At 38.6% G+C, this 27,369-nt stretch overlaps 2 protein-coding genes and 2 pseudogenes across 5 annotated transcripts in view; 2 read left to right on the top strand and 2 right to left on the bottom strand.

Moving 5' to 3' along the window:
• Positions 1–2,482: 2,482 nt before the first annotated feature.
• Positions 2,483–5,630, bottom strand: LOC149037411 (uncharacterized; annotated as a pseudogene).
• Positions 5,631–9,925: 4,295 nt separating this feature from the next.
• LOC113679604 (thyrotropin receptor) overlaps positions 9,926–27,369 on the top strand; it is a 31,229-nt gene continuing 13,785 nt past the window's right edge. For 2 of the 3 annotated variants that reach the window (XM_089188481.1, XM_089188480.1), the window contains exons 1-2: positions 9,956–10,110; positions 11,863–11,982. Coding sequence is in view for 1 of the 3 variants with exons in the window: in XM_089188482.1 (XP_089044608.1) it covers positions 12,729–12,931 (203 nt within the window). In the remaining 2 variants the exon portion in view is untranslated. Of the gene's footprint in view, positions 10,111–11,862; positions 11,983–12,724; positions 12,932–27,369 lie in introns of all 3 variants that reach the window. The other variant, XM_089188482.1, reaches the window with a different exon arrangement.
• Positions 14,765–20,478, bottom strand: LOC149037410 (melanocyte-stimulating hormone receptor-like). Of its 2 annotated transcripts, none has more exons than XM_089186995.1 (2): positions 19,638–20,478; positions 14,765–16,122 (listed from the first exon to the last, which is right to left on the bottom strand). In XM_089186995.1, the coding sequence occupies exon 2, from the start codon at positions 16,089–16,091 to the stop codon at positions 15,141–15,143; it is 951 nt and encodes a 316-aa protein (XP_089043121.1). In that variant the 5' UTR covers positions 16,092–16,122; positions 19,638–20,478; the 3' UTR covers positions 14,765–15,140. The 2 variants fall into 2 exon arrangements, with proteins under 2 accessions (XP_089043121.1, XP_089043120.1); XM_089186994.1 differs by lacking the exon at positions 19,638–20,478 and adding an exon at positions 17,228–19,585.
• LOC149037409 (adenosine receptor A3-like) lies at positions 25,776–26,831 on the top strand (annotated as a pseudogene).

Raw genomic sequence — 27,369 nt, 5'->3', positions numbered from 1 at the left:
TGTCGGTGGGATTTGCGTCGCAGACGAACGCACTTGCTAAGTAACTTCCAATGGCTAATTTCTACCCTTACTCAGCTTTCGTCACACTTCTCACGCTGTGTAACAAGGATATAAAACATCGCACGAAGTCCTAAAAAACTCTCCGGACTTGAACCAGAATTGATTTTAGCGAGATTGCGTGTTTTTAAAAGCCAACGAGTTTATTGGAGATGACTACCCGTACCGTCTCATCGTGTCACTTAGGCATAACCTGACACGATGTCGATAGTTTCGACTCCTGATGGCCAAGAGCATTTGGATTTCTTTTTTCCCGAGTACGCCTGTGTCACTTACTGAATAATATATCATTCTCATTTATTCACCAGGCTTAAAAATATTCCATCACATTTATTCCATTGCGCGTATGCCACACATGACATTCCAATCCTAGCAGTATGCAGGATGTTTGTCCCATGAAGCACTCGAATTTTTTTCCCATTATGCCTGTGTCACTTACTGAGTAATACATCATGTTCAAAAGTATTAATTTTTGCACCATACAGGAAGTTGTTTCGGGTCACTCAGCAAGAGCTGTGAAAAGTAGCCGCACTGGAATAGGAATATATTTTTTCCAATCCATGAAGATATTTGACCTTTCAAAATAGCTCGTCCCTATGGGCTCAGGTAAATAACAACTAAAAAATGTACTACCAAGCAGGAACTGTCTCCAATGAGTTTTGTATCCTCTTCATTCTGTTGTCCAATGCGACTATTAAAAACACTATGAGTTTTACGACTTGCATGTTTTATTGATTGCGCTTGTCAAACAACACTACAGTCTGTCATTGATAGAGAAAATAAAGTTTAATTTTGACAATATTCGATGAAAAATACTAAGAATTTTCCAAAGAGGGCACCGAAGAATAAATAATGTGCACTGTCATTTTTACGACATTTAAAAAGGAGGGAGGGGGGTGGGGGAAAGGATTTAACAACCATACTACTCTCTCTCCCCAACCACCCACAAAGTGCACAGTTTGCACAGTATACTAGTGGAAACGTCACATCAACATTTATAAGAGGCTGTCTCTCTTATTTCCACCCGATCAATTTTGCGTCAAAAATAATTTTGCCTGAAACTCTGTTAACAGAAAGACTTTACCTAGGAAAGAGCTAAATTAGATTTGGTTTGATTCGAAATAATTTTCTGACTGCATTACGGGCCATAATTATTTCCCAGTCCGTAGGGACCGTCGCAACGTCTCGAAAATTGAAAAATAGGCATATTTTGTAACGTTGTAAAATATTTGATTCGCATAGTTAAGCCACAGAATTTATATCAGATTGCTTAAAAACCTTTCTAGTTTGCCAAGAAAGTTAGAATTTGCCCTCTCAACATATTTGAAAAGGCGAATTTTAGCATATTCTGACCACTAGAAATCGCCATCGGCCGATGGCCGTAAATAACCTTGATTTAGACGCTAAGTTTTGGGATTTGGCACCTGGTTGACGATTCTATCCTACACAGCCGTTAAGTTTAGACCTTCATTGGCAAAAATATGCAAAAACCCCTGTGCGTTTTCGATTTTTCAAAAGTTATGACCGTTTGAATCAGCACATGTACGAGCATTCGCGATTTTTTCGCCTACACCAAAATCGAACCACTGGAGCAGATTTTGTCATAAATACAGCTTACCCGCTTTGCAGCCCGGCTTCATGGCTCACTTCAGAATTTTTCTAATAACCAAATTGGTGAAATCCATGATAACTTCAACAAATAGCTAGGTATTGCCTTCGAAAAGAAGCCGGCATCCATCGTGATTCGTGGTATCAAAACAAATGCCCGAATTGGCCACATTTCGCGGTGAATCACCCATTTAACATCGCTGCAGAGCTGAATTTTTTCCAGAATCAGAATATAAACTCTCCATGTCTGGAAGCTGAGGGAGAAATGAAGGTTTTAGGCTTCTGAAGTGAAGAAATAATCGCTTAAATTTAGATCCAGTTCGATGTTATACTGTTCTCACAAAGGTCTGCACAAAAGAGAAGACCGCTGATAGCTTGTGCCGTACGTTGTGCCATATGGTTTTGTTTTGTATCCCAAAGTAATATTTGGGCAGAAAAATTTTGGATGAAAAGAATAAATGTTTTTACCTGGAGTTTGATATCACATAATTAATAAATCAATTTCAAATATCCTGAGCTTGCTTCTCTCGGTTCCGCGTCGATTGTGAATTTCTGAAGTGTGTTATTGTGGTAACGTTCACAGACGTCCTACGTATCGTAGCAGATTGGATGTGAGACTTTGATCTCTTTGTTAACTTTGTCTACCAGATCTTTTCTCTCGGAATTTTCCTGGACGCATTGGATATCTTCCTCCTCATCCAGTGATATCCCGATCACACCCTGATCTTTTCGCCGCATTGCTGATAGCCGGGAGAAAAAGCTCTGAACTTGGTTCTTTGTCAGCCACTGTTCTCTAGTGAACAAACGTGCATTTGATTCATTTCGGATTCTTTCGTCTTTGTGTTATATCAGAGACGTCCACACCAAGTTCATCGCAAATACTGCGCAGCATGTCCACACTCAGTGACATCAGCTTTTTCTTGCCCATGCGCATGAGTTCACAGATGTTGTAACCCGAAGACGATACAATGGGGTGCTGAAGGGAAACCTCTCTCATCACTTGCGCGCAGATTTCAGATTGGATTACCTGTTCTTGTGATGCTCTATCATCTTCTCTAGTGGTCTCTTCGTCCGACTCTTCCCGGTTCACTGTACTGGGAGGAAGCTTTTTCTTTGCTGCCAGTTGTGAGAAGAATCCAGTGATTTGCTGTCCTGTTAGAACTTCTTCTGGTAGAAATCGACGAGCTCCTAACTCGTCCCTTGAAGATCTCATCATTTTTGAGACTTCATTTGGATCTGCTTTCCTTCCACTCTGCTCGCCAATTTCAAATTGTTGTTTCAAAAATTCATTCTGCTTTTGCGTAAAAACGTGTCTTCTTTGCGACTGTCTTAAGTGCCCATCCCATTGTAAGGGGCGAAAAGCATTGGCTGTTTTGTTCTTCACATTGTAACTGCACAGTGGAAATCCTGCTACCTTCATCCATTAGCTTTGAAGCATATCCTCGTTTTGCTTTGTCATACAGCGTTTCCTGTTCAGGTAGTCGCTTGTGTTTCCCCGTGTCTAGATGTGCTTGTAATGATACAAAGCGGCTGTATGCTTTAATGCACCCTTCCTCGGGGCAAGGGAAAAGCGGCGAGGCTTGCTCGTTTTCACCATCATCATCTTCTTGTTCTCGGCTATTGGCATCACTGGCTGCGTTTGGATCACTTGCAGATTTTTTATTTACATCTCTGTGTCTCACCTTCTTGAAAGATGGCTTAGTACTCAATTTCTGCGATGGGGGATCAACCACTTCAAGAGTTTCCGGGACCTGCAAAACTCCTTCAAACTGAGACCACGGTAGCAACTTTCCAGGACCCACATTAAATGCCCTCCACGCTCGTATTCCGTTCTCCTCATACTTGAAGTTGTTGAGTAAGCTTACACCATTCCATTTGACGTGCCGAGTGCTTGACGGGTTGAATGTAACGTAACTAGCCTTAGCGCAAGATCCTGGACCAGACTCTATGGCTGTTTTGAGCTGAATTGCTGTTGTCACATCATTGCCCTCGTTTACATATCTTCCAATGTCTCCTTTAATAGTCGCTGCTTGGCGGTCGCATATTCCTTTTCCACCTTGAGGATCGGAAAAGTCGTTCTGTTCCACGCCCACGCCAGCAATGTCGCCTGCAAATTTTGCTGAAACGATAGTGTATCCGCTGTGGTAACAGCCGGCATTATCTTGTTTATAAAACGCCCTTTCTAATTCCGGCATTTCCTTCTTCAGCGAAACAAGACAATCCTGCATTATCGATACCACTACAGCACTGTCTTGTAAACAGTTCTGAAAGACATGTACGAATGTTTGAGACTCAAACTGCCCGCCTTCTTCCGACTTCCTAATAGCAACTGTTATGTGCCATGGTAAACCGCGCTTAGCAAACCAGTCTGATTGCGGCTCTCGAAATTTTCGTGGCATAAATTTCATTGCCCAATCCTGCACTAGTAACACGTCGCATTTGCTCTTCATTTTAGCTAGAACAGAACATTTGGCCTGATCTTGGTTAACTGAGCGCAACTGGTGGGCTTTCCAGCTCATGATATTATTTCTGGCCTGCTTAACAGCGTGTAGCATGTCCGATTTCTGCTCCTCGTTACAAACTGCACTTGAACACTCACTCTCCAAGATGCTTAGAACTTCTTGCAGCTGGCAACACTGTGCACATGCTTCGTTGTGTGAATGACTGCAGTGGCCTTGGAAGTCAGATTCTGTTGAGTCACTTAAGGCGTAAGTCCTACAATGATCAGCAATGCTCGAAGACTCAACCACATGGACCTGAAACAAGCCAAAGACAACAAAAACGTAAACAATTTCAATCACCGCATTTCCTTCAATAAGCGAGCTCCTCTTAAGTAAATCGCCCTTGGAACAAGCGCCCAACCACTATATTAGGAGCCCCTTCCTGACTCGATCCAGCGCCCGGGCACTTAGCGGAGGAAATACAGTAATTATATCGTCCTGATCTTAACTACTATTTCTATAAAACAGTTACATTGAAAAGGCCGACGGTCCCCCTTTGTTTGCAAAATGTATAAATATAACTTACAGGTTATCGACAATAATTCCTTCCTTAGTTACACACGAGAGGACCTGGAACTAGTTCAAGTATCAATATTATGCATTTTCAAAGATTTGAACTTTAGGAAAATAATTTGCCTGTGTTGTTGCATCAACTTTCTGTCAGTTTTGCGCCTTTCTTTTGAAGTACTTCATAACAAACCGTGTAATGAAATAAATCAAATACCTTGTAGTCACTTTTCAGGTATTGCTTTGACGAGCGTAACTGTTGCTTCATTTCCCTGGCCCACATTTCTGTTTTTCCGCAATCAACCAATTTATCGACCACTTTGTCCAGGTCATCAAATGCCTCTGCTCCTTGAGATGAAAAGTTATCAAGTCCTTGAAAAGACTTCCTAACAGACGCAGAACACTCATCTAGCACTCTATGCAGTGTTCGCCTGCTCATGGGCTCAAAACCTCTTTCACTGCAATATTGTTGGTACTGTTGAACAATACGCTCCGGAATCATCATTCTGATTATATTTGGTGTTTTAATAACCTCACCGGTTGATAACTTCAAAAGCCTTTCGCCAAATGGAACATCTTGAATCACATGTGAACTTGTGATAAATGAAATGAAATCTTCCAATTTTCCTTGGTTAACTTTCATTCTCTTGTTTTCTTGGCGAGGAATCGGTTCTGCTCTTCCATGAAGCAGGGTGTGGTGTCGCGCTATGTCAAAGCGGTAACTTGTCAGGGTTGGGATAAATTCTTGTACCTCTTTGAAAGACAACTTGTCAGCCAGGATTGAGAGTATTTGCCGACGGGTACTCCAGTGTTGAGCGTTCAAATAACTCTCGGCAAACGCTTGAAGAAGCTCCACTTCCTTACAACTTTTCCCGCCAGTTGTTCTTCGATTCACTTCGCGCTCACATAATTCCCTCCACAAGCAATTCGAATCTTCAGGAGCAAGGACTTCCATTACTGCTGAAGAACACTGTTCAGCTTTTCTCAAATAACGGCGTTTAGTACGGCTTTGAGCTACATTCCATGGTACTGAGAGTACGTGGCGGACTGGGCTGGTGTCACGAAGCTGTAGAAAGCGATTGAGCTGTTTCAGGGATTCACTTTGCACATAGTTTATGTCATCTTCGCTTTCTTGCGAATCTTCGTCTGGCACGTAAAGGCTCTCTCGTTTAGATCTACCTTCCTTGCATTCAGTATGAGTGATCGGTACAGGAAGGGAAATATCAGTGTCAGCTTCATGATCGACCTGTAGTGCGAAAAAGTTAAAATATTTTCTATATACAATGAACAAAAGATTCGCCCACGATTCGTGGGCCAGTTCGACATTTCTAGTGAAGTTAGTGTTAAAAAACACCTATGACTTCCTTATATCATTCACGAACCCTGCTTCCGACTCTGGATTACCAAGTTTTCCAGTTAAGCTTTATATTAACGAAATTCTAATTAAGAGCTGTCTAATTTCGGCTGCCATGGACACATATTATAGGACAAGTAATTTAACAGTCCTCGACACAAGCTTTTTAGATTTCAAATGGTGAAATATAACGTATTTAGGTTTTGATGTACAAATTAATTTTCTTACTTCCGCAGATACACAATGGAGAGGGTTGGCCACCCATCCAATCTACATCCTCCTCTCTCCTGCCCCCTCGCCTGCCTCCCACCCAGCCCCCCCCCCCCCGGCAAATAAATAAAAATTAAAAAAAAGACCTTAAATATACTTTAAAGTGTGGGGAATAGATCAAGACGTAAACGACGTCATAATGATTTTGGATTGTGAGTTTGAATGACTTTGTGAAGTGAAAGGATGAATGCTTATTGGTGGCCTGAAGAAACGTTTAGAGATGGGCTGACATGACAGAAAGACTATAAGGTCTCTGATAAGCGATATAACTGGGAAAGTGTCTTGCCACCGGTATTTCATATTATATAATAAAGCATGTGCGTATACTCACCAGGTTTAACTTGTTCAAGGTTTCGGCGATCTCTGAAACTTCAGCGGTCATCTGGCATTTCTCAGGTGCTCTTTCCTTATACACACTAAGCATCTTTCTGCATTTTACGCAAATTCCTTTAGAAAAAACATAGTCAAACTCCCGTCAAAACTCCGAAATTACCGAAAGGCGCGTATTTTTAAACACAAAAGTCTGAAGTTTTGTCGACCCACAGAATAAAATAACAATCGAAAGTTGACTGCGCGATAAGAGGTGAGAAGAAGGGGGGGGGAGTAGCATTGTGATTAGACTATCCTTTTATTTGTTTATTGTTTATATCTTTCTCAAGTGGCTTTTTGCGAAACGAAATTGAAATGTTTTAAACAAAGTAAATTAACCCCTACTAACCGAATTCCAGATGCGTACTGTAAGTTACAGACCGTGAAACGAGGTTAGTAAGATATTCATTATGTCTCTGAGGTCAATCGGGCGCGCGGGAATGGAAACTAGTTAAAGTTTAGGGGGCCGCGCAAAATTGACCAATCACACCCCGCGTACGAACTGAGAGATACTGATAAAAAATAGGAACTCATTGTATACATGCGGGTAGTGCTGTGCACGCGCTGCGGACCTGTTTGTTTACCGACACCGGCACTCACTCACTCACTCACTCACTCACATACCTGGCGACAAAGTGGGCAGGGCACTATACAGTGCACACACTAATATAAGCGCAATCCATAAAAAAATGAGAGGCATGAAATAAAGGTTGTTATAAAAAAATTGGATTGGACAACTGAATGAAGAGGTAAGTAACGAAATGTCCTTCATCAACCTTACTTATTTCTCTCCGTCGTTTAAACAAATGATTCTTTCACATAATCTCAAGTCATCAGAATGAATAGACTAAAAATAATTCATTGGAGACAGTTTCTGTTTGGTAGAACATCAAGTAGTTGGTTGCTTACCTGAGCCCACAGGGACGAGCTGTTTTGAAAGCTCAAATATCTTCATGGATTGGATTAAATTTATTCCTTTTTCCAGTGCGGGTGCCTTCCTCAGCTCCTTGCAGTGACCAGAAACAACTTCCGGGATGGTGCAAAGATTACCCGTCCTTCGCCAACCTAAACCTAACTTGGCACGATGAACCGGACAGATAGTCATATCCGATAAATTCGCCGGCTTTTGAAAACATCCACACCTTGCCAAAATTAATTCTACCTCCGTTTCAATTCCGGAAAATTTCAACGACTTTTTGTGATTTTTGATATCCCTGTTACACCGCGTGAGAGGCGTGACGGAAGTTGAAGAACTTGTGCGTTCGTCTGCGCCGCAAATCCCACCAACAATATTCAAGAACGAGCAAGACATCGCTGTTCTATGAAGTTCCCCGACAATAAACTCTGGTTTTAGATGCAATGTTTCACAGATAAAGTTAATTCGATTTATTTATTTAAAGAACGATGCAATTTTCGTGAGAACAGGTACTTCTGATTGGCTATCGACGGCATAAAGTTTCTCATTCTTAATAAAATCAATTCTTATCGTTTCAGTTTGAATTGCTATTATGATATTTTCTTTTATTTTTACTTCAGCAAGTTAACTGGGGAACCTGGCACATCTTTGAGTAAGATATTTTAAAATAAGACTTATTGTAAATTAACAGATGTAAATATCTGTTTGTTACTGTACTAATTGTAGCGAAGTCGCTCGTGCGTGACACAGATTAGGGAGCGAGCCTGTGAGATTTAATTTCAGCTCGTGGTAATTTTGGTGTTTCATAGTTTGTTTTACTTGTGTAGACAATATTTAACATCAATCTATATTTTTAAAAGGTTCAAACCGCTAAGAAAGTAAAACCCTCATGTTTTATGTACAAACTTTGGCCGAGGAATTAATTTATTCAATAGTGCATTGTTATGTAGAGTTGTAGATTTCAAAGGCGCTCAATTGGAATTTTATCGAATTTTGATCGGCGTTCATGCAAAAGTGCTACTAGATCCTAAAGATTTAAAACCGTAGACCTAAAAATCAATGACTGAACTGTCTTTGGTTATAATATCAGAAGATTTGAAGAACTACCGGTCAGCTTTTTTCGTCGCTGAGTTTGGATTATTTTACACCTTCGCGTAAATGAGAAAAGTGTGTCTTCTTGATCGGGTCTCAGTTCGCTCACAAATAAGCAGAGATAAAAATAATTCCCATGGTTTGACTAAGGAAGAATCAATGTATTCAATTATACTTAAGAAAGATTCACAGCTATGTAAACGTCTGTGTAGCGAGAAGCTGAAAAGTGTGAAATTTCGAGTTTCCGCCAGGTGAAATCCGAGCTTCCGGTAGGGTGACCGTTTTTCGTGGTTTTCTGCCGTTATATGGAATATTTCAAAAAACTAACCTCATATCCTTCAGTTACTTACCTAGGCCTTCAAACTGACAAAGTATGAGCGAAATCGATTTTTTGACCGTGGCCACGATTTCTTTGATTTTTACTGACAATCACTCTTAAATATTTATTCTATGTGAGAGCTCCACGTGTCTGGTGCGGAACATACGTACGTCAGGCTGGTTAAATTGAAGTAAGGGAAAAGTTTTACACTTTTTCAAGCTGAGGCAAATTAACATAAATGATTTATCATTCTGCCCTCCTGTTCAGTTGTCTTTTTGCGTCGCTTTAAGGAAAAAATGTAGTAAAGTGATTTTCGGAGTTATCAGATTTTTTCAAAAAAATAGTCCTCTATTCTCCATTTGAACACAGAAAACTTTCATATGATAAATATAGGTTTAAGTGTCCGCTTAAATAAATTGATGTATGTTTAAGAAGTAAATAATTCCGTTTGCGATCATTTTGATGTCAATTTAGATCTGATTATGCAGATATACTTTTACGAATGTCTACAGATGTCAGCGAAATTTGGTGTTTTAAGTGTTATCCTGCGGAGAAAACAAAATTTCGTCATTAACTTTATTTCAAATTAGCAGAATTAGAAAGACACACAGAGTGACTCCTCTCAAATCATTAGGAATAAAGTTTTGTTTATATTCAAAATTGAAAAATTTTGATCCAATGATTCAAAGAAATTTTATTGCACCGGAAAGCCCCACACATCTTTTTTTTCATTTCAAACGAATATTTTCACTTAATAGCAAAATACGTGATGTTTTCGATTAGCTTAATTTCTATAGAAATGTGTTTTATTTGAATTATTCGTTTCCTTCCGAGAATATTAGACAATGACAAATTTACACAGCCATGAAAACTTATCAATTTATTAACGGTATAACATTCGAAAAGATTACCGCTTGACGTCACACATGATTGTGTTTACATCCTCCCTGATGGCCTCCGTGACTTACAAGTGATCTTTACGATGTTATCTTTCCGTAATAGGAGTTAACTATCGCATTTGCGGCTATTACGGCTCAGAGAGTGGACATAAGAGGTCTAAAACAGAGACTGAATTTTTGGTGAGATATTTCAAGAAGCAGCCCAACAACGACCAAAGGTACTCGACGAGAAATCTGAATCAAATTTCTTATTATGTAAACTCGATGTTACACGTTCTTGTTACTCAGGAAGATAACACCACGATATGTAGTTGCAACCGGTGTCTTATGTAAAAAATGGAGATACAGTGTATGCTAATATTTTTTCCTGGTTAATTTTTTCCTAAAGAGGTGGGAAATTTTTAGGCAGCTTTGGGCATTTTCAAGTTTATTTTTGCTGAATTACCTTGCTAGAGACCGCAGCTTTTTCATTATACATATTAGCATAATGTTGCTCTGCTTCTCAGCGAGATTACTCCATTCGATATCAAAATGTAATTTAGTGGCAAGAGAATTCCATTGCTACACTCACATTTCTTAAGCTTCATGGCAACATTTCTATATTTTATATTAGGTTTGGAGGGTGTTTTCAACATTAAATATGAGAATGCTCTCACCAAACAAGGACGACTATAGTTAATTTTTATTCCATTATTTTTTTGTTCATGAAGAGTAGGTGTCTATATGCACGAAACCCTAGGAATGATATATATGAATAGGTAAAGAAAAGGTTTTTGATTTAAAACTTTTACTTAAACGTTCCATGATGTTTTGTCACTCTTCTCGAACCGTGCTTGCATCCTAAAATAAAAACTGGCCATGAACACAGACATTTTTCCCACGCCACGTCTTTGTGTCAAGTGAAACAAATAAATAGACCCCGATTTTAAATTCATCCCTTTTGAATTGTAGGAAAATGCTGTAAGTAGAAGGTGCGTATAAATTGTGAATGATAATAGTAGGAATTGCTTTTGATGAACATAAAGCTGTGTCAAAAGGTTTGTGTAATATGCGCAAGCTGTAAAAATAACCCACGAATTGTTATTTCATTTTAACAGTTGCGTCTTTGCGAGCGCTTATGGAAACGTACTGTTTACTTTATTGTGTCCATTGTTTGATCGCCATAGGATATCTAGCTATTCAAATGTGAAAGTTCAAAGCCCAAATATCCTTAAGCGGCACCACCTACAAAGAGCGTACTGAGATGAGCTCTGATACTCAGTATTAGAATTATCGTCAAGGTTTATGTTACACTTCTCAAGTATTTAACGAAAAAATATATGAAAAATAACTCATCAGGGTCATTAAAAATGAGGGAGCGAATTATATCTGTTGAGAAATAAGTAATACCTTAGCAACAATAATGCCTGCCGAGTATGTAATTTTCTTCTTTTTTTTTTCCGAAGTTGTTTATTAAAATAATTCCAAATTAAACAACTTCGGAAAAAAAAGAAGAAAATTACATACTCGGCAGGCATTATTGTTGCTAAGGTATTACTTATTTCTCAACAGATATAATTCGCTCCCTCATTTTTAATGACCCTGAAGTACTACAGCTTCTTTAGGAATGTAGCTCCTTTAGACAGGAAAAGAGAGGGTAAGCCAGACGGATAAACAGACAAATAGGGTAGAAGAGACAACCAACCACTAGCCGGAGGAAAAAAAAATACGGAAAGACAAATTCACATCGGCAGATGAACCACAGTTACAAATCTTTATTTACTTGCATTGGGTTGCCCTCTCTTCTCCTCAGAGGGTAAGATGGATGTCTGTGGAAGGTGTTGTCTGTGGATAATCAGTATTTATGAATAGTTAGCTAGTGCTCGTTGCATCACATATTTGAGATATTTGAACCAAATATCTAGGAATATTTACAATGGGGTTAATCATGGTTGAAACTTATAGAACATTCACCTCTGCTTCTTTTACAGGCGTGTGGTCATGATACGCTCTGGAATTCTACCCCCTACGTAACATTCCTATACTTGTGTGCTAACTGTTGTCGAATATTGCTTAACTGAATTGGAATCGTTTGGGAATCATACAAACAGGTTTGTAGAGCATATTTTTAAACAAATAGATAGTCTCTTTTATGATCGGACCTTGAGAAAGTGTCCCATAACGTAAGTGTCAATTTGAGACCTCATGGAATGCAAAAAGAGTTAGTTTCCAAATTGCGTTCCGAAAAACATTTCCTGCTCTGAATAGAACGACGATCTATTACTGGTACAATATCCCTCGCCACCCCTCTACGTATTTTATCAGGTTCCCTCTACTTGTTTGCTGATGCATGTTTATATTCATCAGCGGATGGGCAATTTTAGAGTGCAATTCCTTGTAAAGAACACAACACAGCAACCTCGCCATCGCCCCAACTAATCCTTTCGCATTTAGAGTATGGAGTGCCCTAAACCTTACGCCAACGCATCTCCCTACTTGTTACTTGTTACTTGTTAAGTATGTTGAGAAAAATTAGAATGTGCTTGCTTCTTTGCCTTTATTACACCTTCTCTCGCCCCAATAAGAAGTATAAAAGGATAGACTAGTATTGGAAGTTTAGGTTTCCAAAGGGAAAAACCTTTTTATTCCAAATGGGAATTCGCACTTGTCATATCAAGAGAAAAATGTCAATGCTCCTGGTCATCACAAGGCATTTAGACAAAGTTATCACCATCTAGATGTTTAAAGGGTCAGTGAAGACTCCTTTGAGGTCTCTTTAAGGTATCGAAGATCTGATTTCTTATCATGTTTCCTGAAAAGGCTATTTACGTCAACTTGTTTCTCTACCAACAGGTGCATGGTGAAGCAAATCTTCGCACTTCTTTTTGTGGCCATCTTTTTGTCCCCTTCTTTCACAACATCTGTCACAGAGATGTGTGTCACGCCAGTCTGTCGTTGTTCATCTGATCCAAGTTATAACGTGACGGTCATTTGCTATACAGACGACGTAATGTACGACTTAAACCATTCCATAAAGAAGCCAGAGGAAATCGTCGCTCTGTACGTAAATAGCTATGACTCATTATTTTACATTCTTTCTTCTTCTTCTCTTTCCTTCTTCTTTGTTATAGCTTGAAATCGTCTTTGAAAATGTTCCTAAGTACGTCAGTGAAGAACTTGGTGTCCCCACTGAATTGAAGAGGAAAGATTCGAGATATTTTTATGTCAGTGATCATTGCTAATGCTGAAAAAACTAAAAACTTAGTGAGTCACTCTCCTGCAGCATGAAAAATGCTGAAAGACTTTCACTCTCCTGCAGCATTATCGAGTTAAATCTGCTCAATTCTTCGGTTGGGCACTTTGCAACAAGAACGACTCAATTGTTCTGTGCTGGGTTACCTGAAGCCCAATTAAAACTAGTCTCTGTTTGGTGGAAACAAAAAGCAAACTTGATACTGGTACACGAACATTCGTCGTCCAAGAACAACGGCGGTACTCACTAAAATATAGAACCAAAAATAATAATAGAAAAATGCCTAATGACGACATAGTTATTAGGCTTAAGTAGAAGTGAGGTTTATTCGAGTCTTTTAACCAACTATATCACTTTGACCAAAGGTTGTTCTTTTTTAGTTCTGTCGTAGATGATAACGCTACCAATGTACCAGAAGGCACATTTGCCAAGTTTATCAATTTGAAATACCTGTAAGTATTTTAGTAACTTGTGATCAAATATAACTTTCTGGTTTATTCGTTTTGTTCTCCCTTGCCTTCAAGCTAATTTTTATGTTCAACGAATACTCATTTTCCTTTAAAGTTTGTTAAATCAACGTATCTTAGGAGCACAGCAACATGGTCTAACAATATGGTGTAAGACATGGTTCGAAGCTACTCTGGTTTAAAGATTTAATTTATGTAACCGAGAAGTTAAGAAGGAACATGTTTATTTGTTGAATAAAGTTGTGCCAGAGAACACGCAGCAATCCTGCGCATTAAAAAAACAAAAATTGTTGGAAGGAAATAAACACATTAGCCTTCATTTGGGGCGAAATTACATATTCTCGCATAATATCTGTTTCTCGAGGCTCAAAGTTCTCCTTGAGCGACGCTCTCGGAAAAATGATTGCTCCTCGGAACAGATAGTGTCTACAGACAAATATCCGTGGTTATTTTCGCGCCAAATGAAGGTCATAGTCTATTCATTCACCCCCACTTTGGTGAATAGTTACTTAATGAGCTATGAACGAGAATGTGCTAGAAGGAAGATACTACGCCACCAAACCTTTTCTGGTTTTTGTTTTTATTTCCTTCATGCACCCTCTTCATCATTAATATTTTTCATTTTTATTAGAAGCAATTGTTGGCCTATTGGACCCCGTGATATCAGTTTTTCTAGATGTCTGGTTAATAATAACAAATCAACTTCTTTTTGTTGCGAGGGACTTGTGCAATCAAGGATCTCTTTTTTTTGACAAGGACAGTCATAAATTCCAATATTAAAGTCTAAGCATGAAAATTTCTTCACTGCGGCTGGATGTATTCGGTGGAAAGTTAAGATCTAGCAAAACTCGTTCAACAACCCATAGTACTTCATCTCTTAAAACAACATTTTCCGCATAATTGTAAGAAATACACGCTTGAAAGTTTCTTGCGCAAAAAGCTTTTGCATTTTTTTGCGAGGAGTTCATGGTTGTGTCTTGCATTTATATCACTAAAAAGACGGAAAACGGTACTTGGCATTTACTAATTCTATGGCATTTCTTTCTTTCTGTTTTCCTCAAATGTCACAGAATATGGGCTGCAGTCTCTTATTAAACATTAATGCGCGGCTAAATTACATGTTTTCTCACATGTGACCGGCTCGTATGGCAAAAGGGCAAAAACGTCAACTGCTTGATTTGAGTAACATTAAATTTTAATATTCTTTGAAGTTCACTTTCATTCAATAATTTCATATTAATAAGAAAGCAAACCAAGAAAATAATATCGAGCTAACGTCCTGCTTGTTTCTACCCCGTAGGTACTCATATCACGAGTCGTTGTATTCATATTAAGCACTTAAGATATAATTGCTGTTTGTTTAGACTCTTTCCCCTTTTATTTACTCAATTGGAAATAGAGAATTTAAAAAAAGCTCGAGTAACAAAGTGGTTAACTATCATATTCATTATTATCTTATAAAGTGACCGACAAGCGTTTTCTTGTAGAAACCGTGAAGTCAACTTAGCTTTAAAATAACAAATTAAATAGTACCTCAATCGAGGCAGATCTAATTCCATGGACAACAAAGTGCTTGTCTGATTGTCTGCTTCACTGCTTGTCTCACTTCACTAATCTTCCAGCAGTAAAGGAATGGGTTTAACGTGGAGTTGAAGAAAAGTAAGGTTGCTGCTATTCCTCTGGTGACGAGTAAATGTGATGAAAATGTTCTTTTATTAGCCTCCACAATTACGATTTCAACTACGATAAATGGTATATAACAAAGAACTAACGCAAACTGCACCCACAGTGCACTGTACACCGCTTTTCTGTATTGCAAAATGTTCAGTGAATTTGGTTGGGTCGACTGTAATTGAACATGAGCTTGTACTTGTGCCTGATGAATGAGGGTGCGAAATATCTTTGTGTAAGAGATGAATGAGATCACTAAACAAGATGGAATACAGATATACCCACACCATAGGTTTATGCGGTAATCTAAAATGTAGCATAAGGTAGAAACACTAGATAAAACCCAATTGGCAGCTAAAATAATATTTGTGCGCTTCAAAGTGACAGTTTGTCTGTATCTCAGCCCCAACAACAAGGCGAGAAGTCTGTCAACAGTTATGGCCGTCATAGTCCCCAAAGATACGCCACATAATGCATTGCCGGTCATGTAGGCGGCGTCCCTTGTGTATCGACAAAGATTCCAGTGTTCGTAAGCTACGGATATCCAATAAATAGCTTGGAGAGGCTGACTAACGAGACCAACCAGCAGATCAGTTGTTGCCAGACAACGATACAAAAGTTTCGATGGCGGATGGAGGGAAGATTCTTTACGAAGGGCAACAAGGATTAGAAAGTTACCAAGTATAGCAGTGAGAGAGAGGATTACATTTACCACTGCGAGATAAATTGATTGCTGTTGTAATCCGCCTGCCAAAGAGGGGGAACATAACAGTTCTTGATATGTTTCCATTTGTACTCCACCTCCTGTTAAATTATTTCTTGCCATCATACTTCTGTGTTCCTTTTTTCTTTAGGGTTACCTGTGATTGCAACGAGAGATAATTTAGGGTAACAGCAGCCGCCCAGAAATGATTATACAATAACAAATAGGCATTTTTTCATAGCACGACAACTGCTCCCATGTACCTTGGATTAACCTCCATTTTAAGGATTGGTAATTAAGCTTTAATATAACTTCTATGAAGTTGAGAAGAATCATTGTCAACTTCAGCAATCTAGAAAAACAAAGTACCCGCCAGAGATTTCAAATGGTCTAGAAAATAATTGTTACTCGTGGCAATCCCCAAGTACATTTAAGTATTCAAAATTAATGTTTGGTCACAGATGCCAACATTTCTGCGGGGGAACGCGACAATAATGGGGGAAAATAGCTCGGGAGAGACCACTTGCAGCGGGAACGGAAACTCATCACGGTTTCCTGGTGCGCAGAGACCTGCTTCAAGTGAACTTGCTACGGACGTCAAGGATTAGATAGCGTTTATTTCTACAGTAACTTTATTTTAGTTCATGTCTACAACCGACATGCCTTCTCGCATACTTAACTTAAAAATATATATATCTTAACAAGTAAAAGTGAGAAGTCAATTATAATTAATGATTATTTATCCGATGTTGGTGTTAAGTTTGAACAAGTGGCAAGGAGAAAAATCAATTTTAGGAAAAGAACTAATTTACATAGATTCAACTGCAACTTCCTCGAGAAGTCGCTATGAGGACTGTTTACTTAACAATGTCCACTAAGAATAAGAACACAAAAGGACTGATTTTCAGGTGCACAAAGCGGTCAAGACAAAGCAGTATGTACAAGTTAGTAGTTAAAAGAACTTACTGTTGGCTTTTATCTTTTTTATAACATTACAAGAAAGAAACTGGAATGAATTGAGAACGGCTACAAAATTGAAAAAGTAATAAATATGCTCCAAACAAACTCACAGAAAATCACTAAGTTCTCCCGTAACATTCCCCCCACCTTAAATGGAGACTTCCAGATATTGTGGGGGTCAAAATGACGAATGGACTTGGTATTCTCATCATAGATAAAGTATTGTTTTCTTAAGTCAAAACAATATTTCTCTTTTGCTTTTGCACTTAAGACGTATTTCTTACTTCGCGTAACCTATTTACCGAGGAGTTCAACATACTTCTTGGAGGAATTTTAAAATAAGATTTTAGCAATCTTCTTGATCTTCTATTTTACTTTCTGGTCCACAGTTAAGTGGAACTCTCTGCCTTTTGCAAAAGTCGGTCAGGCGTCTGAGGATAAATACTCTTCTTGGATACATAATGAAACTTAGGCATTACTATTCCTGGAGGTGCTTCTTGATACCGATCAAATCCCTTGTTAGATTCCATTCTGTAATCAGTTTTGGCTGGAGTATCAAAAAGATCACCTTGGTGCCAAACCTTCTTTGTGACATCTGTGCGAAGGACGGTAGTGGTTTTTGGATAACAGACCTGGAGTTATCGTTTGCGTCGTTGTGAATTGTTGCGGACTGGGACACAGTAATGAGCACTGATATCAAGAAAGACTGGCTTAGTGCAACTTTTTGTTCTTTGGAAAGAAAGAAAAATTTTCTGGAGTGGGCTTTAAAGAAGCTTTACTAGTGGAGGCGTTCCTAGCTGCTTTGGTATTATTTTCTTGAGGTATAAACGTTCCTATTAGAGGTACTGGCTGAACTTGCTTCTTTCTGTTGATTTACCAATTCTTTTAAAGTAATGGTGTTGTTATCGAGGTTAATCATGGCTCTGTTTACTTAGAGGAAACCGCGACCAAGGATGGCATCATAGGCAAGGTTGTACACGACTTTGAATTCACGAGGGAAATGAATATTCTTAAGGTATAAAGGCAAGGTATACGTAATTCCTATTAGTTGTAGTAGCAGTCTGAACTGCGGAACAGAGAGCATCACCATAGATTTCTTTTAAAACTTCTTCTTTAATAGCTGAAACGCGTGCACCAGTATCCACCATTAGATGAACAGGTTTTCCTTCTATTTTACCTATAGTGGTTAGGTTGCTAGGGTACGTGTCTGCTTCATTTACTAGGGGTAGCAGGACACTTAAGTGATTGACATTCGTAACTTTCTTGGCTTCTAATTTAGATTTGTTGGCGTGACTCTAGCCTGGTCACTAGTTCATGTCGGCTTCATCTTCTCTAGTAAATAAGAGTTGGTTGTGGCGTTTTCCTGACTTTTGAATTGTGATGCAGTCCCCCCAGCATCCGACAGGCTCTCTTCTTCGTGGGTGGGAGATCTTTCTGATTAACGGTAAGTTGATTGGGTAACATGATGTAGGACCTTCTTCTCCTTGTAGAAAGCTTCATTAGATCGGTTAAAGTTGCAGTAATACTGAATATGGCCTCGGCGTTCACATCTGTAAATACGGGTTTAGTCTTGAAACTACTTCCTCCATTTATCATTGCTTATCGTGTGTAGTGATTATTTCTTGGTCGCTCAAAGTGTTGCCATGCTCGAATTCGCTATCAGCTGGTCGTTCGAATACGCTTTGTTTACAATGGCGTTGCCGGGACAAATTCTTCTCTAACTTCTGATTCTGCCCCGCTTAGTTCTTCCTCAGAGTCTCTGCCCAAACTTGACTCGATGCAAAATGGTTTTTGTGTTTCTATATTTGTTTTGGTTTTGTATACATTCTTTATTTCGCACCAATTCGTGAAGATCCGCTGGTGAATTAATTAACTGGACAGGTCAACCACGAGCTCTTGATTTTCTTTCTCCGGTGATCTTAGATTCTTGGAATCACGGATTTCTTTAACCTCTGGGGCGACGAGGGGTCGATCAGAAATAAGTGAACTTCGTGCGCTATCATTTCGCTGCACAACTTAACGGTTTGGACGGACTTGGCTGAACGATAGACGGACGGTTGAAACAATAGACAGACTTTCGTTTGAATGGATGCTGATATCTATGGCCTCTGTGTTCGTTTTATCCTGTTTGGCTCTGATTGGAAAATGCGGTAAAAATTCGTGGTGGGTGTTTGGAAGGAATTGATTCAATGTTTTTACTGGAAACGGTGTCGTGCGTCGGCGGCGGCGGGGAACTTTGCTAAAATGGCAACTCAAACAACAAGTCCTAATTTTCTTCTTCGAGCAAAGAAGTTTTCACCTCTCTATGCACCTTGGTCGTCTTAATTCTGACGGCGGGAAAGACTGACTTCCTTTCTTCGCGGACTTCATAAATTGAAAAAAGGAAATTTGAGGTATTCACGTTACCCGAGCGGTCCTTTCTTGCCGGCGCCCAAGGGATCAGATCACGCCTCCTGCGTGGAACTGAATTTTGAGTTCTCTTGAACTTTGATAACGTCCTGGAAGCTCCAAGAAGTATCCGGCGTAACCTGCACTGTGGCATTCGCACGAACTGGACTTACGCGGAGAACAAAATATCGATAGCATTTCTTTACCTAGCTCAATACTTAGCATCTCTCTTACTCTATTTAAAAACATGACGCTATCGAAATTTCTGATCCTGGCAGTGTAGAGGACACGTGTCATATAAACTTCGTAATAGACCTCGCTCACCGTAAAGTCTCTGTGGTTCAGTGTTAGAGCATCAGAGCGCGGAATCCGACGGTCTGAGGCTCGATTCCTCATGAGGACTCAGAATTTTTCTTTGTCCCACGCTCGTGACAAGACGAAAAACATCTTCCTCTAATATTTGAATAGTCTCACAAATGAAGCGGAAAATGTCTCTTGAAGTTATCGATAGTAATTGAGAAAGAGGAGATTGAACTTACAGCTTCAAAATTAAAAATACATATCTTAACAAGTTAAAGTGAGAAGTCAGTTATAATCAATGTTGATTTATGTTGGTGTCAAGTTTAAACAAGTGGCGACGAAAAAAATGAATTTTATGAAAAGAACTTATTTACATAAATTCAGCTGGCAAGTTCCCTGAGAAGTTGCCAGAAAAGGTCTCTACGAGGACTGTTTACCTAACAATGTCCACTTAGAATAAGATCACAGAAGGATTGATGTTCAGGCGCATAAAGGCAGTAAGAACAAAGCGATATGAAGAAGTTAGAAGTTGAAAGAACTTACTGCTGGCTTTTATCTTTTTTAAAACATTAAATTAAAAGAAACTCGAATGAATTGAGAACGGCTAAAATATTGAAAATAAAAAGTATACTCCAAACATTCACACAGAAAAATCACTAAATTTTCCCGTAACAATACCAAGATATTCATGTTCAACTTTGTAGTTAACAAAGCCTTACAGGTTTTTACTTTCCGTTTCGCGCCCGACTCAGCTAGAAACGAAAACAGTGGGAGTAGCAGGATTTTGCAAGCTTTTGCACCATCAAAACATTTTCTGTTTTTGTCACGTTATTAACTCCCTTCAGTCGCTTTCTGCCTAACACCAAGGCATTCGTTATCTAATTTTCCCTTTCGATTAGAAACAAAGCAAGCCTATTGGAATTGCTGATCCTCATTTTTTCAGTTGAAAGAGAGGATCAGCATTTGGATAGAGAATTTGAAATACCTTATAAAGACGCTCGCTTGGAAGGTCCTTGCGTAACAAAAACTACGATTTGTTTTTGGCGGAGATCTTGGTTGTGCCATGCATTTAAAACGTTCAATAAATGGAAACAATTATTTTAGTACTTCATTCCTGCTGTCAATCCAAGAACGTCACAGCATATGGACGGAAGTGTGTTAGTAAACATTAGTGTGGGACACAACTTCCTATTTGAGTAATAAATTTAATTTAGGAATGACTTTTCATTGCGAGTCAGACGCAAACATATCTAAGTTTGATCCTTTTGCAATTAATGATAAAATCTGTAGTTAAGCAAAAAAATTATTTGCAACCAAAGGAAATAATAATGTGCTACATTATATTCGGAATGAAAAGCGCTCGTTGATACCGTGGGGATCAGGAGTGCTGAGTTAAAAGATAAAATTTTCTAGAGTTTTGCGGCTTTCCGAACTGCCTAGATGTAGGGAAAGGCTGCAAGCTGTCATATGCTGCTTAGAGTGATAGAGAGTTTAAAGTGTCTAGCGACTGGTTTGGATGCGTCCTTGTCACTTTCGTACGCAATATCGGCATTTTTCGAATATTTAAACAAATTTAATTTAAGTGTATAATTGACATTATGACTGCCTTTCAAAAAGGCGTGAATGTCAAGCGCTTCATTTGAGCATGATCAAAAGAAATTGACGCACTTTTTTTCGTCCATTAAAAAAAAAAAAACATCAAAAGCTCATCTTTGCTGCTCTTGGATTTGCAACTTTTTTCTAATTGACACATTCATATTACGTAGGAAACAAAATAATGAAGTGATATCGAACAACGTCCGATTTGTTTCAACACCATACGTGCATGCATATATTATGAGTTGTTACATTCATAATAAGTGCTTTCCCATGAAAAATATGGTTACACTTTCTGTCTATTCTTTTTGTTCAACTGGAAATAAAATCTTCTAACAAAAGCTTGTACACCGATATAACAGTCATTAACTTTCACATAACGAAACCGACAAACGTTGTCTTAATGCAACCGAAAATTTTTAAGTCAGCCTCGAAACAATGAATAAAATGTTTGCTCGAGGAAGAGTTAACTTCATGGACAGCGAAGTGCTTGTCTGATTTTCTGCTTTGCTGCTTGTTTCACTTCAAAAATCTTTCAGCAGTAAAGGAACGAATTTAACGTCAAGTTGAAGAAAAGTAAAGTAAGGGATTGCTATTTCTCTGGTGACGACTATATGCGACGAAAATGTCTTCCGGGCCACCACAATCAATATATCAAATGGTAGATAACAAACAGCTAATGCTAACTGCACCCACAGTGCACGGTACACCGCCTTTCTGTATCGCGAAATTTCCAGTAGGTTTGGATGACTCGACCGTAGATCTATCAGATCTTGTATGTACTAGGGCGCTATGATGACGTGATGAGCAGGAAATCTAACACCTATATATCCAAACCAAAGAGTTAAAAGGTAATCTGAAATATAGCATAAGGCATTGACTCCTGATAAATCCCGAACGCCAGTAAAAGAAATATTAATGCGCTTCAGAGTTACAATTTGTTTGTACCTCAGCCCCAGCAACAGCGCGAAAAGTCTGTCTACGCTAATGGCCGTCATTGTCATCAAAAACACCGAACAAAATGCATAGCTGGTTAAATAACCTGCGTCGTTTGTCTATCGACAAAGATTCCAGTTTCTGTAAACTAAGGATATCCAATAAATAACATAGAGAGCCTGGCTAACGAGACTAACCAAAAGATCAGTCGTTGTCAGACAACAGTAAAACGGTTTGGACGGTAGATGAATGGAAGATTCTTTGCAAAGGGCAACAAGGATAAGAGAATTCCCGAGAGTTGCCGTGACGGAGAGGAAGATGTTTATTATTACGAGATGAATCGATTGCTGTTGCAATCCACCATCCGAAGAGGGCGAACATATCAGTTCTTAAATGGTAAAAAGTACTTTATAGTACTCTAGCCTCCATTTGGCGCGAAAATTTACTCGTCTATCATCTGTTTCTCGAAGCTCACAGTTTGCACAGTTCGCTCTCGGAAACTGTTCGTATCTCGGAGTAGTAATGTCAGCGGAAAGATCTCTGTGGGTATTTTCGCGCCAAATGGACGCCATTGTTTATCTATTCACCTCCACTTCTCTGAATAGTTGTTAAATACTTGAGTTTAACTTTGTTTTTGACAAAGTTTCGTTTCCCGCCCGACGAAAAAGTGCTAGTACGAAGGGCCCAAGTGCTCTTTACTAATGAGCTAATCAATTTGAAAACTGTTCATTGCCAGTGAAATACCACTCACAAGACAAGGTTAGTGTCTCGATTCATATGTTCAACATTCCGGTGAACGTTCTTTGCTAGCAGCCGTGAAGTGGGAAGTCAGCTTTGAAAGAGTTAGTGCGAGAATAACTCAACGGGGATTTTTAACTCCATAGACAGCAAAGTGCTTGTCTGATTGTCTCTTTTACTGCTTGTCCCACTTCACTAATCCTCCAACATTAAAGAAACAGATTCAAAGTTGAGTTGAAGTAAAGTAAGGTTACTGCTTACCCTCCAGTGACGATTGACAGGATGAAAATGCTGTATACCGCCTTTCTGAATCGCGAAATGTTCAGTGCATTTGTTTAGCTCGCCTGAAAATGATCTTGTACTTGTGCCTGAGGATAAATGAGGGTGAGAAAAATTTTTGTGTATGAGCCGATTGAGATCACTAAACAAGATGTAACACAGATATATATTTATTCCATAAGGTTATACGGTAATCTGAAATATAGCATAAGGCAGAGACACCTGTTAAAGCCCAAACGGCAGCTAAAATAATACTTGTAGACTCCGTAATTACAACTTGTTTGTATCTCAGCCCTAAGAACAGCGCGGGAAGTCTGTTAACACTTATAGCCGTCATACTCAACATCCGATGAGTAACATAGAGAGAGGCTGGGTAATGAGACCAACCGACAGATCAGATGAAGCCAGACAACGGCACGAGAGTTTGGACGGCGGATGGAGGGGACATTCTGAATGGATTACTGTTGTAATCTGCCTGCAAAAGAAATGGAACATGCAAGTTCCTGATATGTTTTTATATGCATTCCACCTACTGTTAAATAAGTTGTGTTAATCATTCTTATTTATCTTTCTTTATTTTATTATTATTTTTTAGTAATATTATTCGTGATTGCAACGAGAAATATTCGTCTTAGCAGCACCCGTCCAGCTATGACCACTGAAATCCTAATGTTTTAAGAACGATCTTATAAAGACTTCCCGCGGAGATCATTCTAAAGACTGCGCGAGAACACTGACTTTGAGGAGAAAAAAATTCATTTCTTCTCTTGAACTTTTTCGTGCGCCCCTGAATTGGCAAAATGAGGCAAGCATAAGACATTGTGATATCACCATTTCACATCTCTTGATTAATACTCCCTCTTTTAATACGCGGATAAACTTTTACCACTGCGATAGGTAATTAAGCTTTCTTTTTTGGAGTTTAGAGGAATCATTATCGAAGTTAGCAAGCTTAAAATGAAAAGTCCATGCCACAGGTGTTAATAGGTTTTGGAAAATTGATTTTGTGACAATCTCCGAGTGATTAAAACTATACAATATTGGCGTTTAGTAGCAGATGCCGACATATCGTAAACTATTTCAATTTTTAATTTCAAAAGTCTTCCAGTCTTTCACTTTCCTTTTCGTGCCTAACTAGAAAGAGAAACGAGACGTGCTAAGAGCAAGATAATACGATATTAAAAACTTTTCTTTTAATTCCCTTCATGTGCCCTGTTGTTTTAAGTCAAGATATTAGATAAGTAATTTTCCACATATATGATTAGAAACAAAAGATACCCTCAACATTTCTCGATACAGAGAGGCGGTGCACAGTGCACTATTGATTCAGCTTGTTTAAAGTGCTTTGTATGCACCAAGTGACATTCCTGAAATTTGAACAGCTCAAAGAGAAAAATTTTCATCACATTAAGTCGTCATCGGATGAATAGCTTTAAATCGACGTTAAACCCATTTATTTAGTGCTGGAAGGTTTGTTTAGTGAGACAAGCAGTAAAGCAGACAATCAGATAAGCACTTTGTTGTCCATGGAGTTAGATCTGCCTCGAGTCATCATTCATTCATTATATCAAACCGGACTTTTAAAGTTACGGTTGCCACAAGAAGACGCTTTTCGGTTATATTATTAGAAAGTCATGAACATAAAAACTCGATAACAATTTGACTTGAAGAAATTAAAAGACTGAGTTGATTAGTAAAATTATCTTTAGAAAACTTTGTTTACTGCAATGGTATTTATTGCGAATAGAACAAGCAGTTATGTATGAATTTATGGTGTAGAAACAAACAGGAAGTTAGTTCGATATTCCTTATTTTGCGTTCTTAGTAATATGAAGGCGTGGGATGAAATTGAACTTCAAAGAGTAGTGAAGGAGAGCTTTTAAAGTTATTTTTCTGCGGAGGGTAAAATTCCTTTTGCTTCTGATCATGGGGGATAATTACAATTAATGTCTTGGAATAAGGGAAGAGGGCGTATGAAAGGAATAAACAACTTAACTAAATCCGACAGGGTTTGGTAGTATGATATATCTTTCTCATGTTGCTGTTTCCGTTTCTAGCTTCAGTCAGGAGCGAAATGGAAAGTAAAGAGCTGGAAGGCTTTATTAATTCAAAGTTGAAATCCATTACCTTAGGAAATGTTGGCATCTGTGGCTAAACGCCAATTCAATTCACGAATTCAATTTTCTCCAAAACCCATTAATATCTCTAGTGCGGACTTTTTCTATTTAGCTTCTGATTCTCCTCAATCTCACACAAATGATACTTATTACCTATCCTAGTTATAAAAGATTATATAGGTGAAAAGCGAGTATTTGTCGAGCTATGAGATAGTGATTTTATAGACTACATTTGCTTTCGTCATTTTACTAATTTCCGCCTGAGGCACACCCTGAAGTGAAATAAAAAAAAAAAAAAAAAAAAATAAAATGAACTTAATGGTCGGTCTTATTTCTTGCATTGCGTATTTAGTGATCGCAAAGGAAGTCTTCATAATATCGTTTCTAATAAAGTAAGGTATAAATGATCGTATCTTTGCGGGTATTGCCAAGACGACATATCTCTCATCGCAATCTCAGGTAACCTTAAAAAAGAGAAATAGGAGACGAGATGAGAATGATAGCTGCAAACAATTTAACAGGAGATGGAATACAGATGAAAACACACGAAGAACTAGTATGCTCTCCCACTTTAACAAGTGGATCACAACAACCATCAATTCATCTCGCAGTGCTAAATATATTTCTCTCCCTCACTGCAATTCTTGGGAATTCTCTAATCCTAGTTGCCCTTCGCAAACAATCTTCGCTTCATCCACCGTCGAAACTCTTGTACCGTAGTCTGGTGACTACCGATCTGTTGGTTGGTCTTGTTACCCATCCTCTCAGTGTTATGTATCGGATTTCCTCAATTTACAAACAATGGAATCTTTGTCGATACGCAAGAAGTGCCTGCTACCTATCAAGCTATGCACTGTGTGGAGTATCTTTGACGACAATGACGACCATAAGCGTTGACGGACTTCTTGCCCTGTTATTGGGGCTGAGATATAAACAAATTGTAACTTTGAAGCGCACTTATATAATAGTAGCTGCCGTTTGGGTTGCGTCTGGTGTCGCTGCTATATGCCACATTTTAATTAAACGCATAGGCTTTTGGTTTTTATATATAATTGTACCGTTATGTTTAGTCATCTCAATGGCCGCGTACACAAAGATTTTCTACACTCTCCGTAATAACAAGGCAAGAGTACAACAACAGTCCAGTCAACCACATTCGCTGAACCTTGATACAGAAAAACAGTGTACAGTGCACTGTCCGTGTCGTTTGCTCTAGTTGTTTGTTATGCACCATATATTATAGTTGAAAGTGTGACAGCTCATAGAAAAACAGTATCATCACATAAAGTCCTAGTCAGGGGAATAGTAGCAACCTTACTTTTATTTTAACTCTACCTTGAATCCATTTCTTTACTGCTGGAAGATAAGCGAAGTGAGAAAAGCCGTAAAGCAGACAATTAGACAAGCACTTTGCTCTCCATGGAGTTAGATCTTCTTCGAGTCATCATCTTATTTGTTGTATAATAGCGGACTCATATAGCTACGTATGCGTTATTGGAAAGTAACGACTAATAAACATAATAACAACGTGCACGTGCTGTTGTTAATATTCGTTATTTCCACGTGAACATAATAAGGGACAGAGAGTCAAAACATTAACGATGTCTTGAAAAGACTTTGTTTCATTGTAGGGCAGTAATGGCGAATGCAATAACTCAGTGCATTCACATGCACCACGGTGTGAAAACGAACAAGATAATAATACTTCCATTTCATTTTTCTTTCTTACCAATGTGAAAATGTGGGAAAAAATTTATCTTCAAAGAAGGAGAGCTTTTAAAGTTATTTGTTTATTGAAGATAAATCACTTTTGCTTATGAGCATAGTGTAGTAATTATAAAGAGTGTCCTTGCATAAAGGAGAGGTCGAATGAAGGGGAACCAATAGCAGAAAAGAGTTTTATAGTGTTTTATCTTGCTCTTGTCAATTTTTCCGGTTTTTTGCCAATAACAAACTTGAATGGCAATATTTTAAAATATGTTGACAACAGTGACCAAACGCTAATATTGTAAAGTTTTAAATACCCGGGGATTATCACGAAATTAATTTCTTGCAAAATTCATTAACATCCCTGGCGAAGACTTTTTCGT

The sequence above is a fragment of the Pocillopora damicornis genome, chromosome 11 (assembly GCF_964200805.1).
Source record: "Pocillopora damicornis chromosome 11, jaPocDami1.2, whole genome shotgun sequence".
Taxonomy (NCBI): Eukaryota; Metazoa; Cnidaria; class Anthozoa; order Scleractinia; family Pocilloporidae; genus Pocillopora; species Pocillopora damicornis.
This window is presented reverse-complemented; position numbering and strand designations above follow the sequence as displayed.